This window comes from Acinonyx jubatus, chromosome B1 (genome assembly GCF_027475565.1).
Source record: "Acinonyx jubatus isolate Ajub_Pintada_27869175 chromosome B1, VMU_Ajub_asm_v1.0, whole genome shotgun sequence".
NCBI lineage: Eukaryota > Metazoa > Chordata > Mammalia > Carnivora > Felidae > Acinonyx > Acinonyx jubatus.
Window position 1 is genome coordinate 200,653,550 of NC_069382.1, and position 26,884 is coordinate 200,680,433.

A 26,884-nucleotide genomic window follows, 5' to 3' on the forward strand; every position below is an offset into this window, starting at 1 on the left:
CTCCTGCCTTCAGGTACCCGTAATTCAGTCTCCCAAGGAGCAGGGTGGGAAGTGGGGAGGCCTGGAGGTGGGGGGAGGCTGAGGGCTAGCACTCCCCCCCAGGCCCAAGGTGCCGCTTGGGTGGGAGGTGTATCATGGGGGGGCGGGGCGGGGGGAGGCTTCCCTGCAGGCTCAGCTTCGGCAAGTGGAGGGGCCTCCGTCCACGCTGGATGCCAGAGCTTGGCCCCCCCCCCCCCCCCCCCCCCGCTCCCAGTGCTCCTGGCGGGGCAGCGATGGGTGGGGGGAGCCTGGGGGAGGGGCCCCTTTACATTCTACATTCGGTCCCCCTGGTGCTGCCAGCACACATGGCCAGGAGGTCATCATACAGCAGGGCGGGCACCCCAGGGACCCTGCGCCGGGGCGCCGGGGGCCTCAAGACTCACGCGCTCACACACGCGCACACACACGAAGCTGTCTGTCCATCCGTCCATCTGGCCCAGGTCTGAGGCCCAGGCCAGGGGGCCCCTGCGGTCGACGGCGGCACGGTGAGCTGGGGTCTGCTCTCACATTGGTGGGGGCTCGGCCTGCAGGCCGGCGGCCCTTCACGTCCGAGGGCCCCCGCTGCCAGGAGGGGCCGGAGGCAGCAGGTCGTGGGCAAACACAGAGTCGTCCCCCGAAGAGCTGGAGCTGGGGGTGTCCTGGCCGCCCGGCGAGTACTGCTCGAAGGGCACCGACAGGTCTAGGTATTCCTGCGGGGGGGGGGGGGGGGCAGCCGTCAGGGCCACGCCCCCCACGTGCCCCCTCCACCCCCGCAAGGTGGGTGGGAGCCGCACTCACATCGGTGGACGTGACGGTGAGGATGCGGTCCAGGTCCTCCACCAGCTGCTTGAAGGTGGGCCTCTGCGAGGGCACCGCGTGCCAGCACTCCCGCATGATCGTGTACCTGGCCGGGCGCTCAGGTGAGGCTCCGGGCCCGGTGCCCGCACGGGCCCCGCCCGCGCTCACTCCCCCCGCCCCCCGCCGCGGGCACCAAAGCCACGCCCCCCCGGGGCCCCAACCGGGCAGCGGCCGAGGGGGCCCCCGCGCACTCACAGGTCGTGTGTGCAGTTGGCCGGCTTGTCCATGCGGTGGCCCTCTTTCAGCAGCTTGAAGAGCTCCTCCACGGGGATGCCGGGGTACGGCGAGCCCCCCAGAGTGAAGATCTCCCAGAGCAGGACCCCGAAGGACCAGCTGGCGGGGAGCACGGCACCGTCAGCCCGTCTGTCCTACCACCAGAGGTCCTGTGCCCTCTGCAGCCCGCCTGCCCCAGACGCACCCCGCTGGCAAGAAGGGGAGATCGGCCACAGGAGCCACCGCTGGGGTCCCCCGCCCTGCGTCCCACGCGGCCCCGCCCCGCCACGTACACGTCACTCTGGTGGGTGTAGACTCGGTCAAACAAGGCCTCGGGTGCCATCCACTTCACGGGCAGCCGGCCCTGGGAGGGCGAGGCGGGGAAGTGGGGGCACGTCGGTCACCAGATGCCCTCCTGGTGCCTGGGGCTGCCTACTCCGCACCCCCCCTCCCCCTCCCCCCCCTCCCCCCACCTCCCCACTCCGCAGCCCTCCCCCAGCCAGACTCACATTGGTGGTCTTTTTGTAGTAGTCAAGGTTGTGCACGTCGCGGGCCAGACCAAAGTCCGCAATCTTCATCACGTTGTCCTCGGTCACCAGCACGTTGCGGGCCGCCAGGTCCCTGTGGATGCACTGGGGGCGGGAGGGGGCAGGGCTGAGGCTCCCCCCAGGCTCTGACCCTCCCCCCCCACCTCCCCTGCAGGCCGGGGTGCCCTTATCGGGCCCCCTCATGAACCCTGCGCCGCCCCCACCCCCCGCCCTGCTCACCTTCTGCGAGGCCAGGTACTCCATGCCCCGCGCCACCTGGTAGGCACAAGACACCAGGTCCTTGCAGGTGAGTTGCTCCTCGGGCAGCTTGCACGTGTCGAAGGAGTAGTCCATGCCTGGCGGCCTCCGCGCCCGCAGGTACTCGCGCAGGTTCCCCTTGGCCGCGTACTCCACCAGCACGTACAGGGGCCCTGGGGGCCCAGGCGTCAGAGGAGGGCCCCGCCCTGCCGCCCTCACCCCTGCGCGCCTGCCCGCCCCCCGCAGCCTACCGCCCTGCGTGCAGGCCCCCAGCAGGTTGATGATGTTCTTGTGTCTGCCGATCATTTTCATCATCTCCATCTCCGACACCAGATCTGACAGGTCCTTGTCTGTGGCGTCGTCTACACGGGAGGGCAGGCGCATTGCATCAGGCGTTGCCGCGCCGCCCCCGCCCCCGCCCCCCCCCCCCCCCCCCCCCCCCCGCACAGGCTCCCCTCGCCACATCCTTCCCTCCTCCCTCACCTTTCAGCATCTTCACGGCCACAGTGACAGGCTTGGCGGCCCGGTCCTTGTCAATGCCTATGGCCTCTGCCATGACCACTTGGCCAAAGCAGCCCTCCCCGAGAGGCTTGCCCAGGGTCAGCCTGGGGGCAGAAACCGAAAGGCAGTGAGCACCCACACCAGCTCAAGGCCCTGTAGCGGACAGTCTTTGAGGCCTAGCGTCGCTGCCTCCAGGAAGCCCTCCACGCTTGCCCCCATGACCACTCATAGGATAAAGGACGTTGGCCGGCCAGCCTCTCACCCTGTGTGGGGCCATCCAGACAGCACTTTGCAAGGGGCGCCGACACCTCAGGAGCACCTGCCCCTGGCCCGGCCTCCTCTGGTCGATAGTTGCCACACCATCAACGGTGTGGACTCCTACCCGACTCTGATCTGAGTCCGATCAGGTTTCTGAGTGGTGCCCCCTCCCCCGCCACAGGACCACACCCTGTGTGTGCCCCCACCCCCACCGGGTCAGGGCCCCAGCCCCACTGACCGGGCCCTGGACAGCTCCCACTTGGGGTCGGCGGGCAGCTCGAGCTCGGAGACGTTGGCCAGCGCAGGACCCTCCCCGGAAGACAGCCGGGCGATTCGCACCAGCGGCGTGTTGGAGTTCATGGACGAGTTGGACTCCAAGGACACCTGCTTGGGTCGGCAGGGACAGGTTGGTGCCAAGGGGCCGACCCACAGGGTCAGGGGGGAGGGTGAGACACACCCCAGGGATGGCGGGGCCGTGGCTTTGCCCACGCGGGCAGGGCTGCTAAGGGGTGGGGAGGGGGGCATCTGACTTCCGCTCAGCCCTAAATGAAGGAAGGCCCTAGAAGTCCTACGCTGCAGGGTACCCCAGGCTCCTGGTGGAGCCCGCGCAGACCAGGGAGGGGGGCGGCTCAGCCACCGCGGAGACCTGCGTCCCCGGGAGGCCCCAGGCCTCCCGCACCATGGGGAGTCCCTGAGCTCAGGAGCCCAGAGGAGCGGGCCCCGGGGGCGTCCGGGCGGCTCGGAACCCGGTAGCTACTTTCTGTTACCTGTCGCTTGAGTGGAAAGCGGGAGACCTTGTGCACGGTGGGCGAGCCCAGGCCCTTCTTCGGGGGACTGTGCAGACGGCACAGTGTCACGGCGGCCACCACCAGGATGAAGAGGAGGAAGCCCGCCCCGTAGCTGAGGACGCCCGCATACACGCTGCCCGCGGCGCCGGCCTCCAACAGCTCCTCCTCGGCTGCAAAGACACCGTCGCTGCAGGCCGGGCCCCGCCTCCCGGGAGCCCCCGAGGGCCGGAGCCCCAGGCGCGGCGGGAGTGGGGGACAAGGGGCTCGGACCCCTGGTGGGGACGCCGAGGCCTCAACGTCCCCCTCCCTGAGGGTCCGCGGTCAGAAACGCAGGGTCAGGAGGGGCGCACCCAGGAGAGCGAGAGCCCAGCAGAGCCGGCAGCGTTGACGCCCGCCACCGGGGTGACACCGGAGCCGCCACACGGGCTGCTGGGGACCGAGCTGGGGGGGTGGGGGCTCGAGGGAGGCCCCTCGGAGGCAAGACGGCACGTGCACTTTACCCCCACACCAGCCCCGGCCAGGAGCTCTGCAGAACGAGGTGGCCACGAACCACGGCGTCCCCCGCCTGCCCTCGGCAGCTCCGGTGTGACCCAAGCCAGCGACCCCGAGAGGACAGGGACAGAGCAAGCAGCAGCAGGAGCCAGTACCTGGCAGCACCACCAGCCACGCAGAGTGATGGGAAAACCCGATAGAATTGCCCGCCAGACACGTGTACTCCCCCGCGTCCTCAAAGGTGACATTGCGCAAGGACAGAACCTCTAGCTCCTTGTCGGTGCTGTTAGCGCCCGCCGTCTACAAAGAGAGAACAGAGCGCGATAGGCGAGCGCCAGCACCTGCCACGGGCACCACAGCCACAGTCCACACGGCGACGGTCCAGCCAGGCTGCAAGGAAAACGCCGCCGCCACCGCCGCCACCGCCACCACCGCCACCGCGGCCACCGCGGCCGCGGCGCCACGGGTCCTCCGCCTCGTGCGTCCACACAGAGCCCGAAGCCAGTCCCTCCACCGGCGAGTCCTCTGTCCCAGGCGAGCGCCAGGCGTGCGGCCGGCAGCGCTGCACAGACGCGGCATGCGGGGTGAGCGCGTGTACGGGGCGGGGGCGGGCGGGGGGCGCCGGCGGACGGACACGCGCACGCGCACGCCAACGGGGGGGGGGGGGGCGAGCGGGCAGCAGAGCCAGGGGCAAGCGAGGGTGAGACAGACGTACAGACGCACGCACACGCGCACACGCACGCACACGCGGGGCAGGGTGGGGCGCAGGCTCACAGAGGGCAGCGGCCCCCGCCGGGGCTGGAGGCCTTCTGGGGGTGCGTGTAGGGCACAGGCAGGGGCAGCACAGGCCGCGGGGGCTCGAAGCGGGCGGTCACAGTGGAGGCCAGAGGCACCGGCACTGCAGAGGTGGCTCCGGCTGGAGCGCCATGCGAGCCGCAGGGCAGGGAGCGAGCAGGACGGGGGCGCACGGCCAGGGCGTCGGGAGCTGGAGCTCGGCGTGCCAGACAGCGTGGGACAGAGTCGTTACCTGCTTGGGGCCCGTGGACACGCAGCCAAAAGGCCTTCTCAGCCACGCCTATGAAATTGGAGGCTCGACAGAGGTACTCGCCCCCGTCACGCTCGGACACATTGGCCAGGCGGAGGCGCGCGTCGGCCTCCACACTCTCACTGATCCAGGACTGCGGGGACAAGAGACCCGGCTCAGGCGCGCCCTTGGCAGCCTGGCCGGGCACAGAGTGGCCGTGCGGGAGCAGGCCCCTGGCGCAGACCCCGCCACGAGGGTGGCCCTCAAGGAACGGAGCGGGGGCTCGGCGAGGGCAGCCAGCAAGGCTGCCTGCGGGAGGCGGTGGCGGGCTGTGGTTTCACAGGAGGCCCCTTCCCCGCGTCCACCCACCACGCCCCCCCCCCCCCCCCCCCCCCCCGAGTGCGGCCCCGCAGGCGCCCCTCGGAGAGGCCCTCCTGGGCTGGCACTCAGCCTGCCTATCCCTGGGCTCCGGGCTGGGCCTGCCGTGACGGTGCCCGGCTCACGGTGAGCGTGTTTCCACGAGTGCAGAGAGATCACCCACCGGGGCCACGGCAGCCTCCCCAGGCAGATCTGGACCCCTGCTCTCAGCCCAGGCGCCTGGCCCCCCACGCCCCCACCGGCGGCCGACGTCTCTCTTCAGGCTGAGTGTCGCAAGCACCCCAGCTCCGGCGGCCCACCCCACCCTGGGGCCGTGGGAACCAAGCTGAGGCTGCCCCAGGCAAGGGCCGAGGGAGCCAGGCGGGCAGCGAGCCCCGCTGCACAAGCACTGACACAGCCCGCTCGGGGTGACACAGCCTGATCCCTGATCCGGGCGGCTGGAGGAGCCGCGGCCTGCGCCTGGGGCCCAGAGCTCGCCTGGAGGCCTAGGCTGCCACCTGCCTGCTCCACTCCACCCCCCCCCGCCCCTGAGCTTGAGCCCAGCCCAGGGCGCTGCCTGCAGGCCCACCCTCAGAGCAGAGGGGGAAACTGAGGACTCACTGCGGGGCCGTGTGCTGCCCGCCCGCCATGCTGGGACCCATCCCAGACTCCCCAGCCAGCCCCCGGCCCCCAGCCCCCTCCGGCCCCCGGCCCCCGGCCCCCGGCCCGCCAGTGCCGGGCCGAGCCCTCTGCCGCTCCTTCCCCGACGGTCCGATGCCTGGGCCCCACCCGCCGACCCCGTAACCCAGTCCCCGGCCGCTGGGGGCCAGCAGGGCCAGGCCGCAGGGCCCGGGCTCGGCCGGTGGCGGTACCCACCTTGAGCACGGTGACGTAGGGGGTGCCGTCGGGCCCCACTTTGCTGCCGTTCACTTCCACGTGCTTCAGCCACTGGATGTGGGGCTGGGCGTCGCTGTACACCTTGCAGTGGAACTCAACGTCGCTGCCCAGCACCGCCGTCTGGTTGGCCGGCAGCCCCGCCTGCAGGATGGGCCGGTGCGGAGAGCGCTCTGCGGGGAGGGCACACGGGGCTCAGGGGCCGCTCAGGCCGAGCCGTCGGGCCGCCCCGCCCCACCCCGCCCCGCCCGCGCCGGGCCTCACCCAGCACATCCAGGGTGTAGGTCTGTCGGATGCTGCCGAACTTGTTCTCGACAACGCACGTGTAGTTGCCGCGGTCCGACGGGACCACGCTCTCCATGACCAGGCTCCACTGCTGGTGTCGCAGCTGCGGGCGGGCACGCGGGTGAGCAGGCGGCAGCCCGAGGCCCCCACCGGCCGGCGCCACCCGCCGCCAGGCCCACCTTGATGCCCCCGATGCGGTGCTCCCCCCGGAACTCCTTGCCGTTCTTCAGCCAAGAGATGGACGGAGTGGGGTTGCCGGCGGCCGGGCAGCGGAAGCGGACGGTGTTGGCGGCCGGCACAGCCAGCAGCTTCTTGTCCATCCGCTCGGGCCGCGTCCAGTAAGGGGCCCCGGCTGGCAGAGGGGCACGCGAAGGCCGTAAGCAGGCTGCGAGCAGGGCACGCCTGACCACCCCCCCCCCCGGAAGCTGTCCCACCACCCACCCCTCCGACCTCAGTTTCCTCCCTTGCACAGAGAGTGTCGGATTTTGGGGCCCCCCGCCTTCGTGGGACAAGGCTCCCGCCGACCCCAACACCGCCTCCCAGCATCCTCGAAGCCAAGCCACACATCCCCTCCTCTCCCTGTCCGCTGCCCCCAAGCACCCACACCAGCCAGGAGGGCCCAAGGGTCCAGGATAATACACCCTCACCCGGGAGCCTTCAAGACACAAGGGTATCTCCCAGGGGAGCACCCAGACACCCAGGGAGGCACCCACAGGGCAGGCCCGCTGAGGGGAGACCGGGCCAGCAGAGGAACCGGGTCAGCCCAGGTCACAGAGCCCAGCCGGATGGACCAGGGGCCGGGCTGCGGAAGCAATTTACCGGGACGTGAGGCCCAGCCACCTGGAGAGCCCAGAGTCTTGAAGGTGGCCAGACTCTGAGACCCAGTCACCCTCTCTAGCACTCCAGGGTCTGCTGGGCAGTGGGAGGGGCCGTGGTGACACGGCAGTGACGTGGCACGTGGGAGGCCCTGCCCCCTTCCTGGTTCTCAGGGTTGTCCCCGCCCCCACCCTAAGTGGTTTCCATCCTTCTTTGGAGCTGAAGGACCAATGTGGGGTCCCCAAGAATGTGGGGACCGCATTCCTGCCACGGGAAGTGGGCAGGCAACCCCCGGACAGGGAAGGGACACAGCGCACCCCTCACCCCCAACCCCTGCCGCCTCCAACACAGCCACCTCGCAGAGGAGGGTGCTGAGGCCCAGGCCGGGGGCACTCCCGGGGCAGAGACTCGGGGGTGACCCAGGGAGCCCTGCAGGCCCAGACGATGGTGGCTGAGCACGGCTAGAGACATTGCCCTTGGAGAGCAGCCCTGCCCGTGACCCCCAGAGCCCCTGAGCCCACCGGGTTTGGGAGGGGGGTGGTCAGAGGGACCAGGAGCACTGGGCCTGGAGTTTTGCTCTGAACTTCCTGGCAGCCAAAGGAAAAAGGGAAAAGAGAAGAAACCCAGCGGCCCCTCAGCTTTCCTGCCTATCTCAGAGCCCAAGGCAGAGCTGCTGCATGAGTATCCCGGCACCTGACTCCTCTCCCGCGTCCCCACCCAGCTCTGTGTGCCTGGCCGGCCCCTCCTCACCTCTTTGCCCGCTAGACCCCACAGGGCCCCCCAACTATGTCCCACATCTCTCGGCCTGGCTAACCGGGCTCCTCGGAAACAGCCCACTGCCCCTCCCTGCCCCCCCACCCCCCACGACAGGCAAGGTGGCCCCGCCACCATCCCAGGCTGGAACACCCCGGTGGCTGCCGCCCCTCCTGCTCTCCCGCACCCGTGGCCTGTCGCCAGCAAGTGCTGCGGTATCCCCTGTACCATCAACACCCGCCCAAACCTGGTGTCCCTGGCGCCCACGGCCACCCTCCTCCCCCACCTCCTGGGCCCCCGACCCCTTAGCCCACTGGCCCCACAGCAGCCCCCTGAACCCCCTGCCCTGCCGTACTCACACCCGGCACAGGCCACCTCACCCCGAGGAAGACCCTGCACTCGGTGGGACCCTGGGGAGGTGGCCCCCAGGCCTCGGTCTCCCACCCGCCTGTGAGCAGGAGGCCCCATTCCCAGGGAGCACGGGGCTTGGCAGTTAGGAAGGCGGGTCCCCAGCCCTGACTCGCCCTGCGCGCCTGGACCCCAGGCTCACCTGTGTCCTCAGCCTCATCCTCTCCGTCTTCGTCATCCCCGGAGGACGGGGCATCTGAAATGCAGGCAACAGAGCGTGTGGCTGTGGGACGGGCGCCCCTCGCCGTGTCTCCCGTGCGGCACCCTCCTCTCTACCAGGGACCACCGAGACCCCCAACGTGGGGAGCTGCAGAGCACCGCCCCGAGACCCCCCCAGCCGCTCAGGGAGCTCAGAGGACCCCGGCGGGCACGTACCTGTCACGCGCACGCTGAAGTCGCATAGCACGCGCTGGGTAAGCCGCTGCCGGCAGCTGTAGGCCCCCGCGTCCTCGTGGGAGGCGTTCAGCACCTGCAGCCGCTGAGGCCCCACCAGGATGCGGTCTGAGGGCGCCAGCCCCACACCGTCCTTGACCCAAACGCTGGGCCCTGTGGGGCCACCTGCAGGCAAGTGGCAGCTCAGCTCCACGGTGTCCCCGCTGCCAAAGACCAGCTGCTCCTGCGGGCCGGGCTCAGGTCCCGGGGCCTCTGTAGGTGATATGGATGTGACCCTAAGGCAGGAGCCCCCAGAGCGGGAGCACCGGGCGCCCGGCACCTCGGGAGGCACCACGGTGTGCCCACTGCATCGACACGCGGTGGAGGCCGCAGGGAGGGGGCTCAGCGAGGGCCCACATGGCCCCACACGAGGGAGGGACCAGTGTCCAGAACTGTGGTCCTGGAGCGTGCCCCGTGAAGGGAGGGGGACAATATTTTCCGGCCGGTCGCCAGAGCGCTGACATAGACCACACGCATGTGAACGGACGCATGCAGCCCAGCGCACACCCATCAGAACATGCGTAAGGGCGCTGAAAATCCAAATTTCAGTGTAAGTCTTCTTTGTTTTTCTTTTTTTTAAGTTTATTTACTTATTTTGAGAGAGAGAGAAAGAGAGACAATCCTAAGCAGGCTCTGCCCTGCCACCACGAAGCCACACGAGGGGCTCGAGCTCACGACTGTGACATCACGACCTGAGCTGAAGTGAACAGACGCTTAAGCTACCGAGCCAGCCAGGCGCCCCCTCCTTGGACTTGCTCATAACCATTTAGAAACGCAAACTCCATCCCGAGCTCACAGGCAGTGCCTCACACGCCTCCGGCTGAAGCAGAGGCTGGAGGCGGGGACGCTGGGCTGGGGACAGGGGCGATTTGCCCCAGGAGGATGGGACCCACTCGACGCCCCCCCCCCCCGCCCCCCCACTCTCATCCTGGCTTCGAAAGCAGTTCCGGATCGGAGAGCAGACGCTCGGCCTCATGAGAATGGGGCCGGCACTGGCCATGGGCTGGTTACCAAGAGCCGGCGCACCCCGCGGGGCGGGTCAGGGCGGGGGCTCTCCGGGACGAGGGACAACTGCACCGTGACTAGTGAGAAGGGTCTTGCACGCGAGCTACACCTCAGTGGTACACCGAACACACAGTAAGAAGCAGGTCGTAAATAGGATACTATGGACAGCGGTGTCTCACAGGCCCGTGGGGGGAGGGGACCTGGGACTCCCATTTCACAGCCGAGGACACGAGCTGCGGGAGGTGGGACTTGTCCAGACTGAGCCAACGAGCAGGCCGGAGCAGGCCAAGGTGCCCTGGCCCACCTCACCGTGTACACGCCACGTTGGGGTAGAGGAAGGAGCCTTGCCAAGGGCGGGAGTCCACCGGAGAGCCCCGGGGTCCCGCACCGCTGCCCCGCGGCTGCCTACCTCTCAAGGGGCCGAGGCCTGAGATCCAGGGACACATCACTGGCGGGGCTGTCACCCCCAGGCCTCCCTGCCAGGGCCAGACAATGCCCGGCGGGCAGCCTGGGCTTGGGGCCCGGGACAGGGGTGGGTGGTCCCAGCGCCCAGGCCTCCTTCCCCAGACCCAGCTGGGTCAGTTACATCATCACTTGTCATTCTGCCGACGCGTGGCCTAGATTCGAGGGCCCAGCTGCCCGCTGTTAGCCACACCGGCCCCTGGCTCCCTGGACAGTCCCAATTCTGCCCACCCACTTCAGGTGGCCTCACCAGCCCCGTGCCCACCGGGAGGGTCTCTCAAGTACCTCTGAGCCTGTGTCCCTGAGGGCCCCACTGTCAGAGGACTCCTGACCCGACCTCCAGCCCCTCGGTCCCGGCCACTGTGTCCTGTGGGGACCACCCAGTGCCGGGAGCGGACTGAGGCCCCCCAGAAGGCGGAGAACAGGCTGGTCATGGCAGCCTCAGCCCCAGGCCCCAGCCCAAGGGCAACAGTTGTTGGTTCCGGTTTGGTCTGGGCAGCGTCAGCAGGTCAAGCCATCCACACAGTATATTCACTTCAACCCGGTCCAGTGTGGGATTGACGGACACAGAGCAGCCCCGGGGCCAGCCATGCCTGGCAGCCGTCCGCTGGTGGGCGGAGGGAGGTGGGGGACGGGACACCCCTGGACCAGGGCAGAGACTGGCAGAAATCTCTGCCTCCAGTAGACCTGATCCACCAGGCCCACCCTGAGCCACGGGAGACCCTGGGGGTGACCCACCAGTGGCGTGAGTGGGTGGTGTCAGGTAGGGGGACAGAGAGCAGGCAGGACTCCAGGTGACAGGCATGAGCGGATGCTAAAAGTCACGGTCTGGCTCCACTCGGGCAGTGGCTGGGGCATGTGCCGCTCGGCCCCAGGAAGGGGTCTTTCCCGATCAACAAAAGGGGGCTCTGGGGCCCACACACACTAAAGGGCGGAAGTCCTATGTGCCACGGCAGGTGCCCACATGCCACTGAGGGGGGTGAGCACAGGCGGAAGGTCTGACCCTGTGGGTCCCACGGCGCCTGCTCCTGGCTGCCACCCCCGCCCCAGTGTGGGCCACACGCCAAGTGCAGCCCACAGGCACAGCCACGGACTACTGCGTCCTGGAAGGGCCCAGCTGGGCTTGCGGGCATGTCCCCAATCAGTGTCCTCCTGACTGTTACTAACTGGCCTCATACCCCAATTTCCCCCACTGTGGCACAGGGCAAAAATCCCACCCGCAGGCCAGGGAGGCCACCACAAGCGGTTTAAAGTGCTGGAGGGGCACCTGGGTGGCTCAGTGGGTTGAGCTTCCGACTTCAGCTCAGGTCACGATCTCGCGGTTCGTGGGTTCAAGCCCCGCGTCGGGCTCTGCGCGGACAGCTCAGAGCCCGGAGCCTGCTTCGGATTCTGTGTCTCCCTCTCTCTCTGCCCCTCCCCCGCTTGTGCTCTCTGTCTCTCAAAAATAAATAAAGGTTTAAAAAAATTCATTTAATAAGTAAATAAAGTGCTGAAGCATGCGACAGCCAGGCTGAGAGATGCCACCAGGCTGTGGTCAGGGTCAAGCCTCCCCCAGTGTGTTGGGGGGAAGGGGGGAGGCACAGGGTTCCTCAGAAAGGCCTTCAGGGTGACCCCAGAGAACACCCAGCAAATTCAGACCTGATTCAAAGGAACCACTGGAGCTGGCAGCTCCCGAGGGATTTGGGTTTTGGGGTGGAATGAGGAACAAAGGGTTCCGGTTCAGGGTGCGTGGTGAAGCTTTCCACTCTTTCCAGGGGGTGGGACCGGCTGCCAGGGACGTGCTTTAAAACAGCCCAAGGGGGGCGCTGGGCAAGCTCAGTTTGTTAGGTGTCCAACCCGATTTCAGCTCAGGTCATGATCCCATGACACTGTGATCGAGCCCCGTGTCGGGCTGGGCTGCACGATGACAGTGCAGAGACTGCTTGGGATTGTCTCCCTCTGTCTCTGCCCCTCCCTCACTCGCTCTGTGTCTCAAATAAATAAACATTTAAAAAAAGTCCAAGAAAGGAGGGGTGTCTCAAAGGGACCTCAAGTCAAGGGAGAGGATCTGATCTTCCAACCTCCCCACCTGGAAACTTTCTGAAAAGTTTCATAACCAAGGAAAAAAAGGGGGATTTGGAAACCCAGCAAGCTAATGTGGGCTTACAGGATTATCCAGCCTAACTTTCCCAGAACCCTGTGAGTATCGTCCTCACACACACAGGTGAGGACCCCCAGCAGGATCTAGAGTCGGGAGCTCCCCTCCCATCCAGAAGAGACTCCGGGAATTGCTTACTCACTGGTAAATGGCTCAGGCCTGCCTGGCTGCCCCCCCCCCCCCAGCCTGTCCCTGCCAGGGCTCCAGCTCCCCTATAGTTTCAGTTGTGAACCGGGGCACAGCCAGGTCCCAGATCAGTCCCAAGGAAGACCTGAGGCCCTGCAGGGGTGCTTCTCAGCTCAGTGCAGGGGCTCAGTGCAGCTGAGGCCAGAAGTCCAGCCTCGGCTCAACCGGGTTAATGAACCACCCAGGGCTCAAAGTCCAGCCCTGATGAAGGGGTGGGGGAGGCTGCAGCCAGTGCTTTTGTGGGAAATGCCCTGTGCCCCCCAAGAGACTCCTCCCGGTTGGGTGGGCTCAGACTGCAGGGCACGTGGCACACGCCCCCCCCCCCCCCATCAACCTCCCTGAGCAAGCCCCTCACCCAGAACACTGGCCCCATGTGGACATGAAGGCTGCCCAGGTCAGTCCAGGGGCGAACACCTTCCCCACCTTGACCCCAGCGGACTGTGGCATTTTAATTTATGTTTCCTGGCGAAAATGTCAGCTGGAACCTCTAAGTTTCAGAAGGTCTTCGTGTTTTTGCTGTCTGGTTCATCTACTTAAAGAAATGGTTTAAGTATACTGACCCATGTATTCAGTACCTGTCTTCCGGGCTCTACTTCGGGGATAAGGAGGTTGGGGTGGGGGTGGGGGGTCACCTATGCTCTGGTGGAGGAAAAAGTCCCTGTACCTCCCACCCGCCACCCCTGGGGTCCCTCCTGCTACTGTGCCCCAGGCCTGCATCCAGTGGGGGCACCACAGGCTTTGCGCCCCAGGACCGGCCTCCCGCGGACTGCCAGTTCCCAGAGGAGGGGGGGGGGTGGAGGGCCCCGCACGCCGCAGGGGGTCCAGGCGAGGGCCCGGAGCCCCGCCCGCCGCCCCCTCCTTCGCCCCCTCCTCGGGGCTAGTTGACATTCCTCGGCCGTAGGGAGTAATATCTTTATCTGAATGCGAATGCTAATTCGGGGCTCCCCCCGCGACCGCCTATTCGGCGCCCCTGGAAGCTGGGGCCGCCTAAGCAGGCGCTAAAAGCGCGCGCTGACCTCGCGACGGCCTCTGTCACGCCGCTGAATGACACACGCATTCAAGCGCCAGGCCCACTTCATTCATAAAAAAATGACATTGTTCCGGGAGGCTGCAGCCGCCGCCGGAGCAGGGGGCGCGGGGGCGCAGGGAGGGGCGGGCCGCCATCTGCCTCCGTCCCGCCCGCGGCCGCCGCCTCCCTGGCACGGCGCGCCCGCCGCCGCTCAGCTCACACCTCCCCGCGAGGCCGCCGCGGCCGCCATCAATGCGCGGTCTGTGGCCGCGCCGGGTACAAAGGAGCGGCTGTTCGGGTCTCGCCCGGGTGGGGCGTGAGCTCACCGGGAGAGGGCCTCCCTCCGCGCGGCCGCCGGGACGCAGCGGGGCTGCGCGCGCCCCGGGGCCCGCGGCCGCCGCCCCCGCACGCCGCCCCCTCGCGGGCGCCCCGGGAGCCCGGAGCCGGGAGGCTCGCGTGCGGGGCTGCGGCTCCCGGGGCGCCCGGCGGGGGGCCGCGCGCGCCGCACCTCGAGGGCCTTGGCGCGTGTGCGGGGCGGGGCCTGGCGGGCCGACGCGCCCCCGCCCCTCCGCGCCGCTCGCCGACCCCCGACGTGCACCGGCCCTGGGCAGTCCGCCGACGTCCGCGGCTCCCCGTCCCTCGGACAGCGGCCAGGCGTTACGGCGCGCGCCCTGGGGCGGGGAGGGAGGCAGACGCTGTCACCCACCCGGCAGGGTAGCAGGGCTGGGAGCGGAGGCACCCGACGCCGCGGCCTCGTCACGCGGCCCACGGGGGGCGGGCAGGGCCCCGGTGGCAGGCTGACGCACTCTCACACCCTCCCTCCGAAATGCGGTCTCTCGCTCGGGCCGAAGCCGGCCACGAACCCGGACGGAGGCGGGCAGGGGCTGCGGCGCCGACAATAGGAACTTGCCGTCAGTGAGAACCCGCAGAACAACAATGGGAATCACCGCAAAAACGTAGCCCCCGCGCCCTCCGGGTGATGCCCGGGATCACGCTGCGCCCCATTAGGAAACCGCGGGGGGCGGTGGCCGCGGACTCCACGGTCGCGTTCAGCTGCCCGCCGCGGCCTCGCACTTGGGTGGGAGCCCTGAGCCTCCAGGGGCCTCACAAACTGCCGCGCCAGCTCTGGCCCGGATCTCCCGGGAGCGAGGGCGGCAGGAACCCGGACACGGGCTCCGCAGTGCCAGCCCAGGGCGCACCCTCGGGCCCACTCAGACCCGGCGCCCCAGACCCACCCAGGAGCCCTTTCCTGGGCCCCGACGCCCCTCGCCGGTACCCGTCGGGTCCTTCCGTACCTGCCGCTCTCCGCACGACGCGCTGCTCCATGCCGGGGGGCCCCGAGGCGGCGCCGGTCACGACCGCCACGGCCACGCAGAACGCGAGGGCGCGAGCCAGGGCGCCCATAGTGGGGGCGGGGGCTACGACGTCCTCAGGCGGCGCGCGCGGGCATGCTGCCCCCCATGGCCCCGCTCTGGCACCGGCGGGAGGAGGGCGCCGCTAGGCAGTCTGCGGGAGGAGGCGGGCAGCTCGTCACCCCGGAGGATCCGGGGCGCGCAGGGGCGGAAGCGGCGGTGGCTGGGCTCCTGCGCCCCGGCTCCTCCGACCCCCGGCCGCCCCGCCCGCCGCCGCTGCCGCCGCCCAGGGCTCCCGGGCCGCCTGGCGCCGGCCGCCTCCTCCCCGCCGCGGTCCCTCCCTTCCTCCCCCTTCCCTCCCTGACTTCTGCAGAGCCCTCCCAGGGCGGCGGCGGCGGCGGCGGCGGCAAACTTTCCAGAGCGGGAAGCCTGCGCCCCGGCCGGGCCCCGCCGCGGAGACCGCTCGGGACGTGAGCCCGCCGCGCGCTCCGGCCTCGCCGCGCGCCCGCCTCGTCCCCTCCGCGCCCGCGCACCGACCTGGCGGCCGCTGGCGCCCACTCGCTGCCCGCGGCTCTTGCTCCGGCTCCTTGTCCGCCGGCCGGACGCCCGCGCCCCGTGCTTCCAGCGTCGGCTCGCCGGTGCGTCCGTGCGCCCGGCGGAGCAGGATCGCGCGGCGCCAGCTGTCCGCACCGCCGCCGCCGCCACCGCGCACTGAGCCCGGGCCGCCAGGCGCGCGGCAGCCAGCGGGGGCTGACCCGCGGCCGCCACGCCCCCAGCCCCGCCCCGCCCCGGCCACGCCCGCCCGGACTCGCCGGGCGCGGGACACGCCCCTCCCCTGAGACGGCCCGGAGGCGGGGCCGCGGCTCGCCTGGCCCCCGCCCGCGGAGGGGATTAGAGGGGGCGGGGCCGGGCGGGGGCGCCGGGCGGTCTCGGAGGGCGTGGGAGCCGGGGCTGGACGCGCGAGGCCCCCAGTCGCACTACTGGGCCCCGCGAGCGCGCAGAGGGGCCGAGCGCGGACCCTTAGTTGCGCCGCGCGCAGTCCCGGTTGCCACCCTGCTGCCTGCCCATCGGGGCCTCAGGTCAGGGAACCCGGGGACGTAGAGAGGCCGTTGTTGCGGTAGGTGAAGCCCGTCCGAGAGGCTTCACGGAGAGGGAGCTGCTCACGCTGAACCCTGAGGTGTGAACAGCCAGTCCTCAGGTGGAAAAGCGCGGAGCGGCATCGAAGCAGGCGGAACCGTGTGCGCAAAGGCCTGGGAGCGAAGGGCAGCTCTGCCTGTTTGCCTGGGGCTGAAATACGAGGGGGCTGTGGTCTCACTGCTGCTTTTATTAGGGGCCTGTGGTACACTTGTAGCTAAGCTGCCTGAGTTCCCTGCCAAAGGGATCCTCACCCCCCAATCCTCCAAGAGGAAATAAGTTTAGAGATTGGGTGCTTGCCAGCCATCAGAACGGAGAGCAGGGGCTGGGGGCCTCAGACAGGGACACCAACACCCCAACCCCAGGGCTCTGAGGAGGGATGAGGGTAGCTGGTGGCCAGAGCTGTGCCAGGTGCTTGCTCACTGTTGGGTGGGACAGAGCCGAGCTGGAGAGGACCCAGTGTGCCCACCTTCGCAAGGAAGAGGGCACTCCCACCTTCAGGCAAACCCAGAGGACCTACAGGCGCCAGGTGGGAGAGGAGGGCACCTGGGCATGGCTCTGGCATGCCCCAGCCAAGTGTCTCTGGACCACCTGGCTTGCGGCTTTTGAGACTCGGTTTGCTCATCAGGAAAATGGCCATGAAAGCCCTTCTGTGGCTGGCTGCTGACACCACCCCACAGCCGTAGGTGCAGGCTATGCTTTGAAGACACCAGCCTGGAGACACCCAGCCTCTGAGGCCAGACTTCAGGGGCCTAAAAGGATCCCCCCCCCCCCCGCCCCAGGGAGCCCTCAGGGAGCCCCTCTGTGCCTACCTGACAGATCAGCATCTCTGCTGTGTGCTGCCCTCCCTCGTTGCCTGCTCTAGTCAAGCCCATGCCCCTTCTACTGCATCCTAGCTGGGCTGTCCAGACCCCTCCAGTGCCCGGCCACCCCACCCGGGTCCTCTCCCGGGAGACCATCCTAGGGCCCACAGCAGCACATTGTGCTCTGATCTATTAACCAGTTACTTAATCAGTGACTTAACATACCAGGATGGGTGTGGGATGATGGTCCCCTTTGCCCTCTTCCTCTGTGTGGACTGGATTGAGTTTGTCCTCCCAGATTCCTTGGTGGATAGAGCTGGCAGGCGGGGCCCGCGTCTGCTCAGAGTGGGGCAGGGAGGAAGGACCAGCCGCTGGCACCTGGGGGCTGGCTTCCCAGGGGGCCCTTCCAAGGCCCAGCAAAGGCTCTGTATTGTTCCTTGCAGTCCGCTCCCAGGACGGTGCCCACGGTTCCCTCCCAGGGGTCCACCCCTGAGAAAAGAGCCCTGCATCCCTGTGACTCTGAGAGGCGAGCATCTATCCATCCTCCCGCGAGTGGCTTTCTGCCTCTCAAGACTGTCTCCTTAGCAGAAGTGCCCATAGGGGATTGCCCGTCTGTGTTAGCTGTTTCCTCGTGTCCCTTCTTCCATCTGTCCCAGCAAGCCTGACCCCACACGCGGCGTCACCGGCCCCGTCCTCTGCGGCTTCTGCGTGGATCTGACCATCAGGCAACACTAGCAAGAGGAGAGGTTGCTGGGAGACGGGCCCCGTGCTCTTCTGCCCTGCCCCCTCTCCCTCAGGCCTGCGGGAAGGGGTGTGCCCCCCTCTTCCTCCAGCGCCAGGCCTGGGTTGACCCCTGGGTGCCTCACACTCTGTGTTCCTTTCCTAAGGCTGCTGTAACAAGTCACCACAAACCGGTTGGCCGAAATTTAGTTTCTCACAGTCCTGGAGGCCAGAAGTCTGAAATCAAGGGCCCTGCTCCCTCCAAAGCTCCAGAGGAGGGTGCTTCCCACCTCTTCCTGCCGCTGGAGGCTCCAGGTGCTTCTGGACTCATGGCCGTATCACTGTAGTCTCTGCCTCCATAGTCACGTGGACTTTGCCCCTTCTAGCTCTTCTAGGAACACTGCGCATTGAATGTGGGACCCGCTCAGATAATCCAAGACCGTCCCAAGACCGTAATTTAATGACACCACAAAAAATAAGGTCACATCCCCAGTGTCCGGGGGTCTGGATGCGGACTTGTCTCGTGTGGCGGCACCCACAGTCTGAAGGGATCCCTTCATTATGGCCTCTCCCAAACGTCTGGTGGCATTTAGGTCAAAGAGCAGGAGGTTCCTGTGGCTCTCGGCTGATTCTGCCAAACTGCTTCCAAAAGGTCCAAGCACTGCCTGTCGCCAGCACCAGGGGACTCGTCTGGTGTGCCCCGCCCTTGCCACCAGGGAGGGCATTGCTTGAAGGCATTTTTCATTGTTACTGAGAAATAATTTAATTGTTCACCATTGTTCTTTCCAGGTCCAAGCGTTCACGGGGCCTTCCCTTGACATCAGGGCGTTCCCCACCATGCTGTCTGTGCCTTGCTCCCCAAGATCTCAGCGACCCTTTCTAAAAATTGGCCATTATAGCCACTGTGCCATCTTGGCCCTCTTGACGGAGCATTTCCCCTGAGACCCCTTGTGTCCTGGACCCCGTGAGGAAGGCCGTCTTTGGGCGCATCCGGCAGGCGCGCGGGTGCCAGGGAGTGGAGAGTCTGCTGGAGGTCGGTGTGGTGGCGGTAGGAGTCCTGGCCGGGTAGTCTCCCTTCAGTGTTTATACCCCACCCCCGCTCCCCCCACACAGCCACCCATCCCCCCCCCGCGGGGGTCCCCAGTGAAGGTGAGTGGAGGAGGCCTCGGGCAAGAGTGGGGGGCTGACGGGCAGCCCGGCCCAGCCCAGCCTGGTCAGTGACTCAGAGCTGGGCGGCCCGGCTTGCTGGGGCCTGTGCAGGTGTAAGCTGAGAGGGAGGCTGCAGGAGGGGGGGCCGGGCCGCGGGGCGCCTGCCCCGGGTGTAGGGATGGGTCCCTCAGCCCGTGTGGGGACTTGAATCCACATCCTGCCTGCTGTCCACAGCACTGTTGGCATGCCGCGGTCTCCACGGCTGCCACCCAATCGATGCCCATCAGGGCCTGGAAGCCAGGGCACGGAGGGCCCCTGCTCACGGCCTCCTGCCCGTCTACCCCTGCGATGGAGTGCCTGGCCCAGGGGTGCGGCTGCTGCTGGGGGCTTCTCCCTGCCCTGCCCCAAGGCCCAGGGCTCCGATGGGGGAAACCGAGGCCCCAAGGGAACTTCAGGTCTTGGCCCCATTCACCTGGGGCCCCCCCAGGGCGGACTGCCTGATCTCCCCTTGGAGCTCTGCATCTCCTAGCGCCCATCTCCACCTGTTCGGGACACCGTTGCTCCCGTGTGGGCCCCAGGGACTGGGGCAGGCTACCGCAGGATGGGGGAGGAGGTGCCGAGCTGGGCTGGGCTGCCCTTGTCCTCCAAAGAAGAACAGATCTGAGAGAGGCCCCAGCTGCTATGGACCATGGGTAATCTCTGCCTTTTAAATTTATACTCAGAAAATAGGAGGAGGATTAAAATAAAAAGCACAACTGATTCGCTCATGATAACAGAAGTGGGGTTTTAAAGAACATGGAGAAGAGAATATATTCCAAAATCCATTGGCCAACACTAGCTACTGTACAAGATCCTTAATGTTAGCTCTGAGCTTCCTGGCAGGCTGAGCAAAGAGGGCAACACCATAATCCTGTGCTGTTGGGAGGCTGTCTTCTGGGAGGCGCAGCCCCGGTCCAGACTTTCTGGCCTCTTTACCCCTTGGTTTGTGCAGGCCACTAGACCTCAAATCCTGACTTCAGGTTTGGAAAGCGTGGTTGCTACCAGATGAGCAAGCGGGGAGACCAGGGCTGTCTGTAGAGGCAGGAAAGCTGTGGCAGGGAGTGGGGGAGGGAGAGACGAAAGAAAGCTCGAGCTTCCGCTGGGCTCCAACCCAGGCTGGGGGTGAGGGGCCCCCAGCTCCCCACGGGGAGTCCTGGCCCATCAGGAGGGGAGTCCTGGCCCATCGGCCGGCCCGGCCGGCTCCATAGCCCAGGGGGCGGAGGGTCCGACTGGGGAGGTTCCCTGGGGGGGTGGGCCCGGGCATCAGGGCCCCGTGGAGAGGTGGCCAGAGCCGGCCCAGGCCCAGGAGCGGTTAAGGCCTCTGCCGCTCCCGGGGCTGGCGGGGGCCAGGCCGGTAGCCGCGGAGCAGCTCAGAAATCTATTTTTCTAAGCACTTGGCATTCGCCTGAACCCTCAAGTGTATTTTCCCTAAGTTTTATTTTTTCTTTGACCCCAAACTCTGGTAAATTTAAGGGAAATTTAATTATGGTGTTTTGGGTCCATTTACACTTAAACCTTCTCAGCATTTTTTCCAAGACCCTTTTGGAGTTCAGCACGTCTTGGGAGCCTTCTAAATGAGCGTTTTTATTATTATTATTTTTTGAAAAGGCTTCACTCCCCCCCACCCCCCAACATCAGCCTTCCTGCCAAGAATAAACAAGCCCGGCTTGCAGGCTCCCGCTGAATTAGGAATCCAGGCCTCAGGGGCCGCTGAGCCAGCCCCGCGTCACACCCTCCTCCCTCCTGGTCAGCCTCCACCCTGCTTCGTGGAAGGCCCCCTCCTCTGGGTCCCGCTGGCCAGTGTCACCTGCTCTGGGAAGCCCCTGCGAGCTCTGCCCTGAGCCTCAGCCTCGTCAGGGCCTCCGTTGCTGGCGCTTCACCCCCGCTGGCCTCTGCACAGGTCACCCGTGGAAAACCCTCAGCCCCGCTTCCAGCCAGAGCCAGTGAGGTCAGAGCGGCCGGCTGGGTCCAGTGGGCAGGGGAGGCCTTCGCCTCTGCCAGCTGGAGGCCAGAGCCACAGTCTAGCCCAGGCTGGGGCCAAGGGAACCCCCCAGAACTCAAGGCCGGGCAACCTCCAACCGGTGGGACCAGGAACAGGAGGACTTAAGTTGGTGGTGATGGCCGCTCTGACAAAGAACCTCACACCTGCTCCTCAGCCGTGCTTGACAGGGGGGGAAACTGAGGCACAGAAGCTTGGGTGGCACGGCCCGCCCAGGTACACAGTGACCTGGGGAGATGTCCACTGAGCTTGGGCAGGGTGAGGCGTTCTCTGCAGCATTTAGGGAGTCCGTGGGGCGGGCCGCCCCCCCCCCCCCCACCTCCAACAGCCTCAGGCCCGCGCCTAGCTGCCGGAGGGAGGGCCCGCCCGCCCCGCCCGCCCCGCCCCAGGCCCTTCCCCCGGAGGCTGGCGCGCAGAGCTGCACCGAGCTAATTGGAGGAGGCAGCTGTTTGCAGAATGAACTTGCCGAGGAGGCCGGGCAGAGGCTGCTGGCGCACCAAGCCGCCACTGTCGTCAGGAGCCCTGTTCTCGGGCCCACCGTGAGCTCAGACTCACGCCCACCGTGAGCCCCGATCCCCGCCCCCCCCCGCCCCCCTCCAGGCCTTCTGCCCAGGAGAATGTAACATGGGGGCACGCCCCGCTCCAGGATGCCCCAGTGGCCAGCTCAGTCCCGCGGCCCTGGCTGACACTGACGCTTGGCCTAGGGGTAGGCTGCGAAAGGTCAAAGCCTGGCGTCTGGGGCAGAGTCCCAGATCTGCCCCAGCACCACTGCTGCCCGGTCCTTTGGTCTCCGACAAGGGCCTCGTCTCCCATCTGTAGAGGGGCCGTGACCGCACCTGGGTGGAGGGCGGTCCGGAGGAAGGAGGCAGCTCTGGGAAAGAGTTCGGGGGGGGGCGGGGGCCTTGGGGGGGGGGGGCGCCTGGGCTTCCTAGGGAAGGGGGCCTGGCTCTGGGGATTCTGGAAGAAAAGCCGTAGCTGACCTCTGCTGATCCAGGGCCCTGTGGCGGTGTGCCTGCACCCTCTCCAGCCCTGGGGAAGGAGAGCTGGGGAGCAGTGGCCCATCAGGGGCTTCTCCCCAAGCCCAGATGCTGGGCTTTTAGGAAGAGAGGCTACCGTTCATGTGGGGGTTCATGTGGGGTATGGCCAGCCCCTGGCAGGAAGCCCCTGCTCTGGTCCCACCCTCCCAGGAGACTGGACAGGGGTGAGTGCTGGGCGCCTGCTGAACACAAGGGGAGCACCTCAGGAGGACTCTATCTCACCAACTGCTTGCTAAGGGCGCTCCCCCACTCAAGGGGTCTCTCAGAGTGGGGTGCCATCACCATGCAGCTCCCAGCCTCAGTTTGCTCCTCTGCCTAATGGGCCTGCCCTCCCAGTGGGCCCTGGTGGACAGTGAGCCTGAGGGCCACCTCTGCCCACGCTCGCCCCCTCTTCCAGGTCCTGGGAGGCCCTGGGGCTGGGCAGGGTCTGCGGCCCCCTAATAGAGATGTCTTTGCGGGGCCTCCCAAAGCCTCCTTCCCCTGCCACGCCTGCCTGCCTTCCCCATGGCCCAAAGCTTGTGACAACTTTATTGTCCAGCGGGCCTGCCCTGCAGGGACTGGGGGCGTGGTTGGGAGGGCCCCCTGGGCTATCCCGAGCAGAGGGTAGCTGTCATGGAGAGGGTGCCTGGGCAGTGTGCCACCGTCCCACACAGAGCAGCGTCCACACCTGTGCCCACTCTGTGGTACAATTCAGGTCAGACAGGGCTGCTCAAGGGGCCACAGCCAAGGGGCGGCCTCACAGGGGGCCCCCAGGCTCAGGGTGAAAGCAGTGGGGAGCCAGGGGGGAGAGGTGTCCGCTCCCAGGCCGGTGAGGCCAGATCCAGCCAGGCCAGGGCTGGGGGAGGCCTTGTAGACCAGGGCGGTTTCCGGGGGGAGGCACGCACCAAGCTTCCCTCCCTGCTTCATGGGGCGCCTGCTGGGTTTTGGCTCAGGTCACCCCTGCCCCAGCCTCCCACCGAGCCTGCCCGGAGAACCAGTCACGGTCTGGGCCAGGGTCTGCCCAGGGCGCCGTGGGTGGGGGCAGGGTGCCTTGGAGAGGACAGCTCGGGCCAGGGTCTGTGGCTTCCAGGTCCAGGTTATCTCAGGATGGGGGGTCTGTGTTGCCTCAGTGCAGATCAAAGGGGCTTATCAGTCCAGAGCTCCCTTCCCACGGCCACCCTTCCGCACTCCCTCCCTTCCCCCTCCCAGCAGGCTCTGCCCTGGCAACGCCCTGCGGCCTCCCTGCCCATCCGGACCCTCCCTTTCACCCCTCCTCTGGGACGGCTCCTGAGGCCTTCCTAGCCCTTGTGGCTCCGTGGGCTTAGCCCCAAATCCATGACCTCCCAGGATCCTGGTCTCCAGCTGGGCTATGACTGACCTCCAGGAAGGGGTAACCGGGGAGCACTCTGCCAGATCAGTAGTGGGGGCCCACGGGGCTTGGCCCTTGGATGATGTATCGGCTCGTCCTGAGGTAGGAGAGGAGGTGGGCAGGATATAGGGGGGCCTGGAAGCAGCTGGCCCGCCCCCAGGAGGTGGGGTCCGGAAGCCTCAGAGGGGGCCCCGCGGATACACCTTTGAGCACATGCACGTGGACCCCCACACAAGCCCGTGTCTGCACCCGTGTGTCCCCAGGAGCCGCCTGTGCCCCAGCCCTCAGCACATCGAGCTAGCTGGGTGCCACCGGCCCAGGGCACCCACGTTGCTGACGAGAAGTTCTGCGAACTTCCACTGCCAGTGCTGCCCGCTGGGCCGGGCCTGGAAAACTGGGTCAGAGCAAGGCTGGGCAGGCTCCCCACACCTGCCCAAGCACACACCCAGTGAAGGCAGGGGCTTCAGATCCCAGCACACCCTGGGCCCGGGCCAAGCCTGGGTGCACACGTTTGCGCGTGTGTGTTTCTGTGCTCACATGTTCATGTCTTGGGGGCACGAGCGGGTCGGAGGCCTCAGCTGACGGCCTCTGCTCAGGGCTCTGGGTGGCCCCCGCGCCCAACCCCACAGGGACCTGACTTGGCTGAGGACAGCCTTTGGCTAGTGCAGACTCCAGGCTAACCCACAGAAGCTGGGTAGCCTGGGGACCCTGACCAACCTTGGCCGGCTCAGGAAAGGGCTCCCTCTCCCAGTCCCTTGGGCCTTTGAGGCTGAGGAGGTGACTGACCTCAAGCAGACAGATGAGGAATCTACTTTGATTCAGAGACGATAGCCACCTGTCCCAGGACACACAGCAAATCGAGAGCAGCCTCTCCCCCTTGGCGTGCGTCTGGTCGTGCCTTTCCAGGGCACGGAGTGTCTTCATTAGCTGCCCTCCCGGACAGCCTACCCCTGACTTCCACCGGCCATGTCCCCTCCTTTCCTTGGCAGAGAACTTTCCAAGGGTTTGGTGAGGCCTGTCCGCCATGGCTTGTGCTCAAGGCTTCTCCTACTGGTGCTGGGGGCCTGCAGGTGTAGCGTCGTGGGCACCTGGTGGGGGGTGGGGGGGCAGATCTCCAGGTCCGCACAGCCTGAGCCCAGCCCACAGAGGCGGTGGGTACAGAGGAGGAAGGGCTACCGGGCTACCAGCCGCCCTGCCGTCCCCCGATCCACACCCAGGCCACTTCCTGCCTTCACGGTCCAGAGTGGCTGGGGGACAGATTCACCACGCCGGCCAGAGGAGTGGGGCCATTCACACACTATCCCGGGCTGGGGGCCGGTCCCCCAGTTCCCGGGCTGGCCCCTCTCTCATGCCTCCCACCGTGTCCATCCCGCTGAGGGCTAGGGGAAGCTGCAAATCCCTGAAACCAAGAGCTGGGAGAGCCACAGAGACTTCTCTATTCCCACGTCCCCGTCCTGCCCTAACCGCGTCCTGCTCCTGCGTGCATGCATGCGGCCCAGACAACGTGTTCTCCGTGTAAAGAGCTTAAGGGATTCGGGGCTGTGCGCTACTGTTGAGCTCACAGAACTGGTGATGCCAGAAATCTGGGCTGGCCGGGCAGGTGGAGACTGGCTGTGGGCTGGCCCGCCCCCCGGAGGCCTCCCGGCTCAGGCTCTCCCCAGCCCGCCCTGCCCCTCCGCCCCCGAAAGATCACCCTCAGAAGTGGGGAGCTAGGCACGGGAGCCACATGCCCCCTCTTCTGCAGACCCCTCCACTCTCCTGGCCTCTGAGTGTCCCCGTGCCCCCCGGGTTTTCGGTGCCATCACCCCTGGCCACCCAGAACCTCCATCCAGACCACCCCTGTCCCATCTCAGGAGTGTTCCTAGCCCAGAAGGCACTGGATGTAGGGGGCCCAGCGCTGCTGGCACTTACTGAGTGGTCTCAGGCATGTTTGTAAAATGGGGACAGTAAAGGTGCCACTCGATGGATGAGGTGACTGGAGACTGGGTCTTTATCAGAGCGCCTGGGACGTGGGGCAGAGGGGCTGGCCTCAGACCCTTCCCATGGCCCCTGCAGTTCAGCCCTGTCCTCTCCAGCCCTGAAGGAGTCGCCGCCATGAAGTCAGACCCTGTCCACTGTCCTCCACCAGAGACCCCTGGAGGGGGCTCGCCTGGGTCCCCCAGCGCAGGGCCAGCTCACCCACCACAAGGCGGGCGTCCCTCGGCAGCTGAGCTGGCCCAGAGACCCTGGGTCAAGGAGGATATGGCAAGGGGCTCCTCGGGAAGGGGTCTCTGAGGTCTCCGGGGGGGTGTATGACCCTAGAGGTTAGAGCTAGGGGCTCAGAAGCCGCCCCGAAGGTGTGCCAGCCTGTCCCCTGGCAGACATCCCCAGTCACCTGTAGCATCGCCTCTCTGGCCGTGGCTGCAGGCTTGACCTTCTCCACACGGGTGTCCCCACCACAAACCGGACAAATCTGGGTCCCTCTCTTCAGTTTGCCAAGGCTGGCCCTGCCCTGGAAGGGGGTCTGTCCTGCTGGGGGAGGGGGGGGTCTCAGCCAGTGCCCCCCGACCCTATGTCCACCCTCGGGTCTCTAACCCTGCTCCCAAAGGCTGCCTTCAGTCCTGGACCCCCAGGGCCCCCTGATCCGAACTGAGGAGGCCAGCTGAACCCCCCGAGCCCCTGCCCAACCCCATATTCACAGAGCGGCTCTGGGGCTAATGCAGCGAGTTTCAGGATGGGCGAGGAGATTCTGTTCCCTGACAGTCAGGACCCCTGCCCCCAGGACAGTGGCTGTTGAGGCTCAGAACAGCTGTGTGAGGCCGAACGGGGGGGGGGGGGGGGGGGGGGCGGGGGGGGGGCGGGGGGGCGGGCGCTGCCGGCCTCCGCCCTGTGGGGGCAGTGAGTGTGTCCTTGAGGACAGCTGGCTGGCGCAGGGCACACAGCGCACCCTCTGCGCGGCGGGACTCCCAGGGGCCCCAGGATGTGCACCAGTCCCCCGCCAAGGCACCCACATCTGGGCCGTGTGCGGCGGCCGGCTGCTGCCAGCTGGAGCCGGGACCCACCAGCAAGGACACATGTGTCCTGCCAGGTGGGCAGGGTTAGTGGCTCTCGCTGAGCACAACGGCCAATTGACAGTGGCCTGAACACAGCCGTCCTTACTGGGGATGCCTGCCAGTCCCCAGGCCCAACAAACCCCCAGCCAGCTCCCCCAAACCCAGGGCCCTGCCCTCTGGGAGCATCCAGGCAGACAGGCCTTGGCTAGGCCTGGCGGGTGCCAGGTGTAAGGGCTTCGCCATCTTCCCCCAACCCGCTCAGGGCGTGACCCTTCACGGAGCCTCGTGCCCGCCATCGCAGCTCTGCCAGTGTCTTGGGCCCTGATGGCATCGGCTTCAACCCTCCAGGAACAGGAAACTCACCCCTGCTCAGGACACCCCTTCTCCGTGGGAGGCACCTCGGGGCGCACGTGAAGTCCCCAGGTCCTTGACAAGGGAGGTGCAGATGTTGTGTCTGTGTGTGCTGATGCCCTTGGGGATGGGCTGGGGTCTGCCCCCCTCCCCACCCCCACCCTGGCGGGTCTGAGAACAAGCTTTGCGTAACGGCAGGGGCTTGGCTCCGAGCTGCCCACCCCAGGGTCCCGGCTCTC

The 26,884-nt window shown here is 67.1% G+C and overlaps 1 protein-coding gene across 4 annotated transcripts; it reads right to left on the reverse strand.

Annotated features, from left to right (window-relative positions):
- Positions 1-281: 281 nt before the first annotated feature.
- On the reverse strand, positions 282-15,757 carry FGFR3 (fibroblast growth factor receptor 3). 4 transcript variants are annotated; one of them, XM_053217723.1, is made up of 18 exons: positions 15,571-15,757; positions 14,977-15,187; positions 8,826-9,095; positions 8,593-8,646; positions 6,653-6,825; positions 6,453-6,576; positions 6,171-6,361; positions 4,069-4,213; positions 3,401-3,591; positions 2,872-3,017; positions 2,358-2,479; positions 2,126-2,236; positions 1,857-2,047; positions 1,599-1,721; positions 1,383-1,453; positions 1,072-1,209; positions 817-922; positions 282-728 (listed from the first exon to the last, which is right to left on the reverse strand). In XM_053217723.1, the coding sequence occupies exons 2-18, from the start codon at positions 15,083-15,085 to the stop codon at positions 582-584; spliced, it is 2,412 nt and encodes an 803-aa protein (XP_053073698.1). In that variant the 5' UTR covers positions 15,086-15,187; positions 15,571-15,757; the 3' UTR covers positions 282-581. The 4 variants fall into 4 exon arrangements, with proteins under 4 accessions (XP_053073698.1, XP_053073697.1, XP_053073696.1 ...); XM_053217722.1 differs by having other exon boundaries at positions 2,872-3,020; XM_053217721.1 differs by lacking the exon at positions 4,069-4,213 and adding an exon at positions 4,941-5,091.
- Between the last annotated feature and the right edge of the window lie 11,127 nt (positions 15,758-26,884).

Excerpts from the sequence above, each read along its gene's own strand:
- FGFR3 (XM_053217720.1), bottom strand. The coding sequence starts at position 15,085 with ATGGGCGCCCTGGCTCGCGCCCTCGCGTTCTGCGTGGCCGTGGCGGTC. Across the intron at positions 1,454-1,598 it reads ACTACAAAAAGACCACCAAT|GGCCGGCTGCCCGTGAAGTG; the intron begins GTGAGTCTGGCT and ends TCGCCCTCCCAG. Across the intron at positions 923-1,071 it reads GCCAACTGCACACACGACCT|GTACACGATCATGCGGGAGT; the intron begins GTGAGTGCGCGG and ends GCGCCCGGCCAG.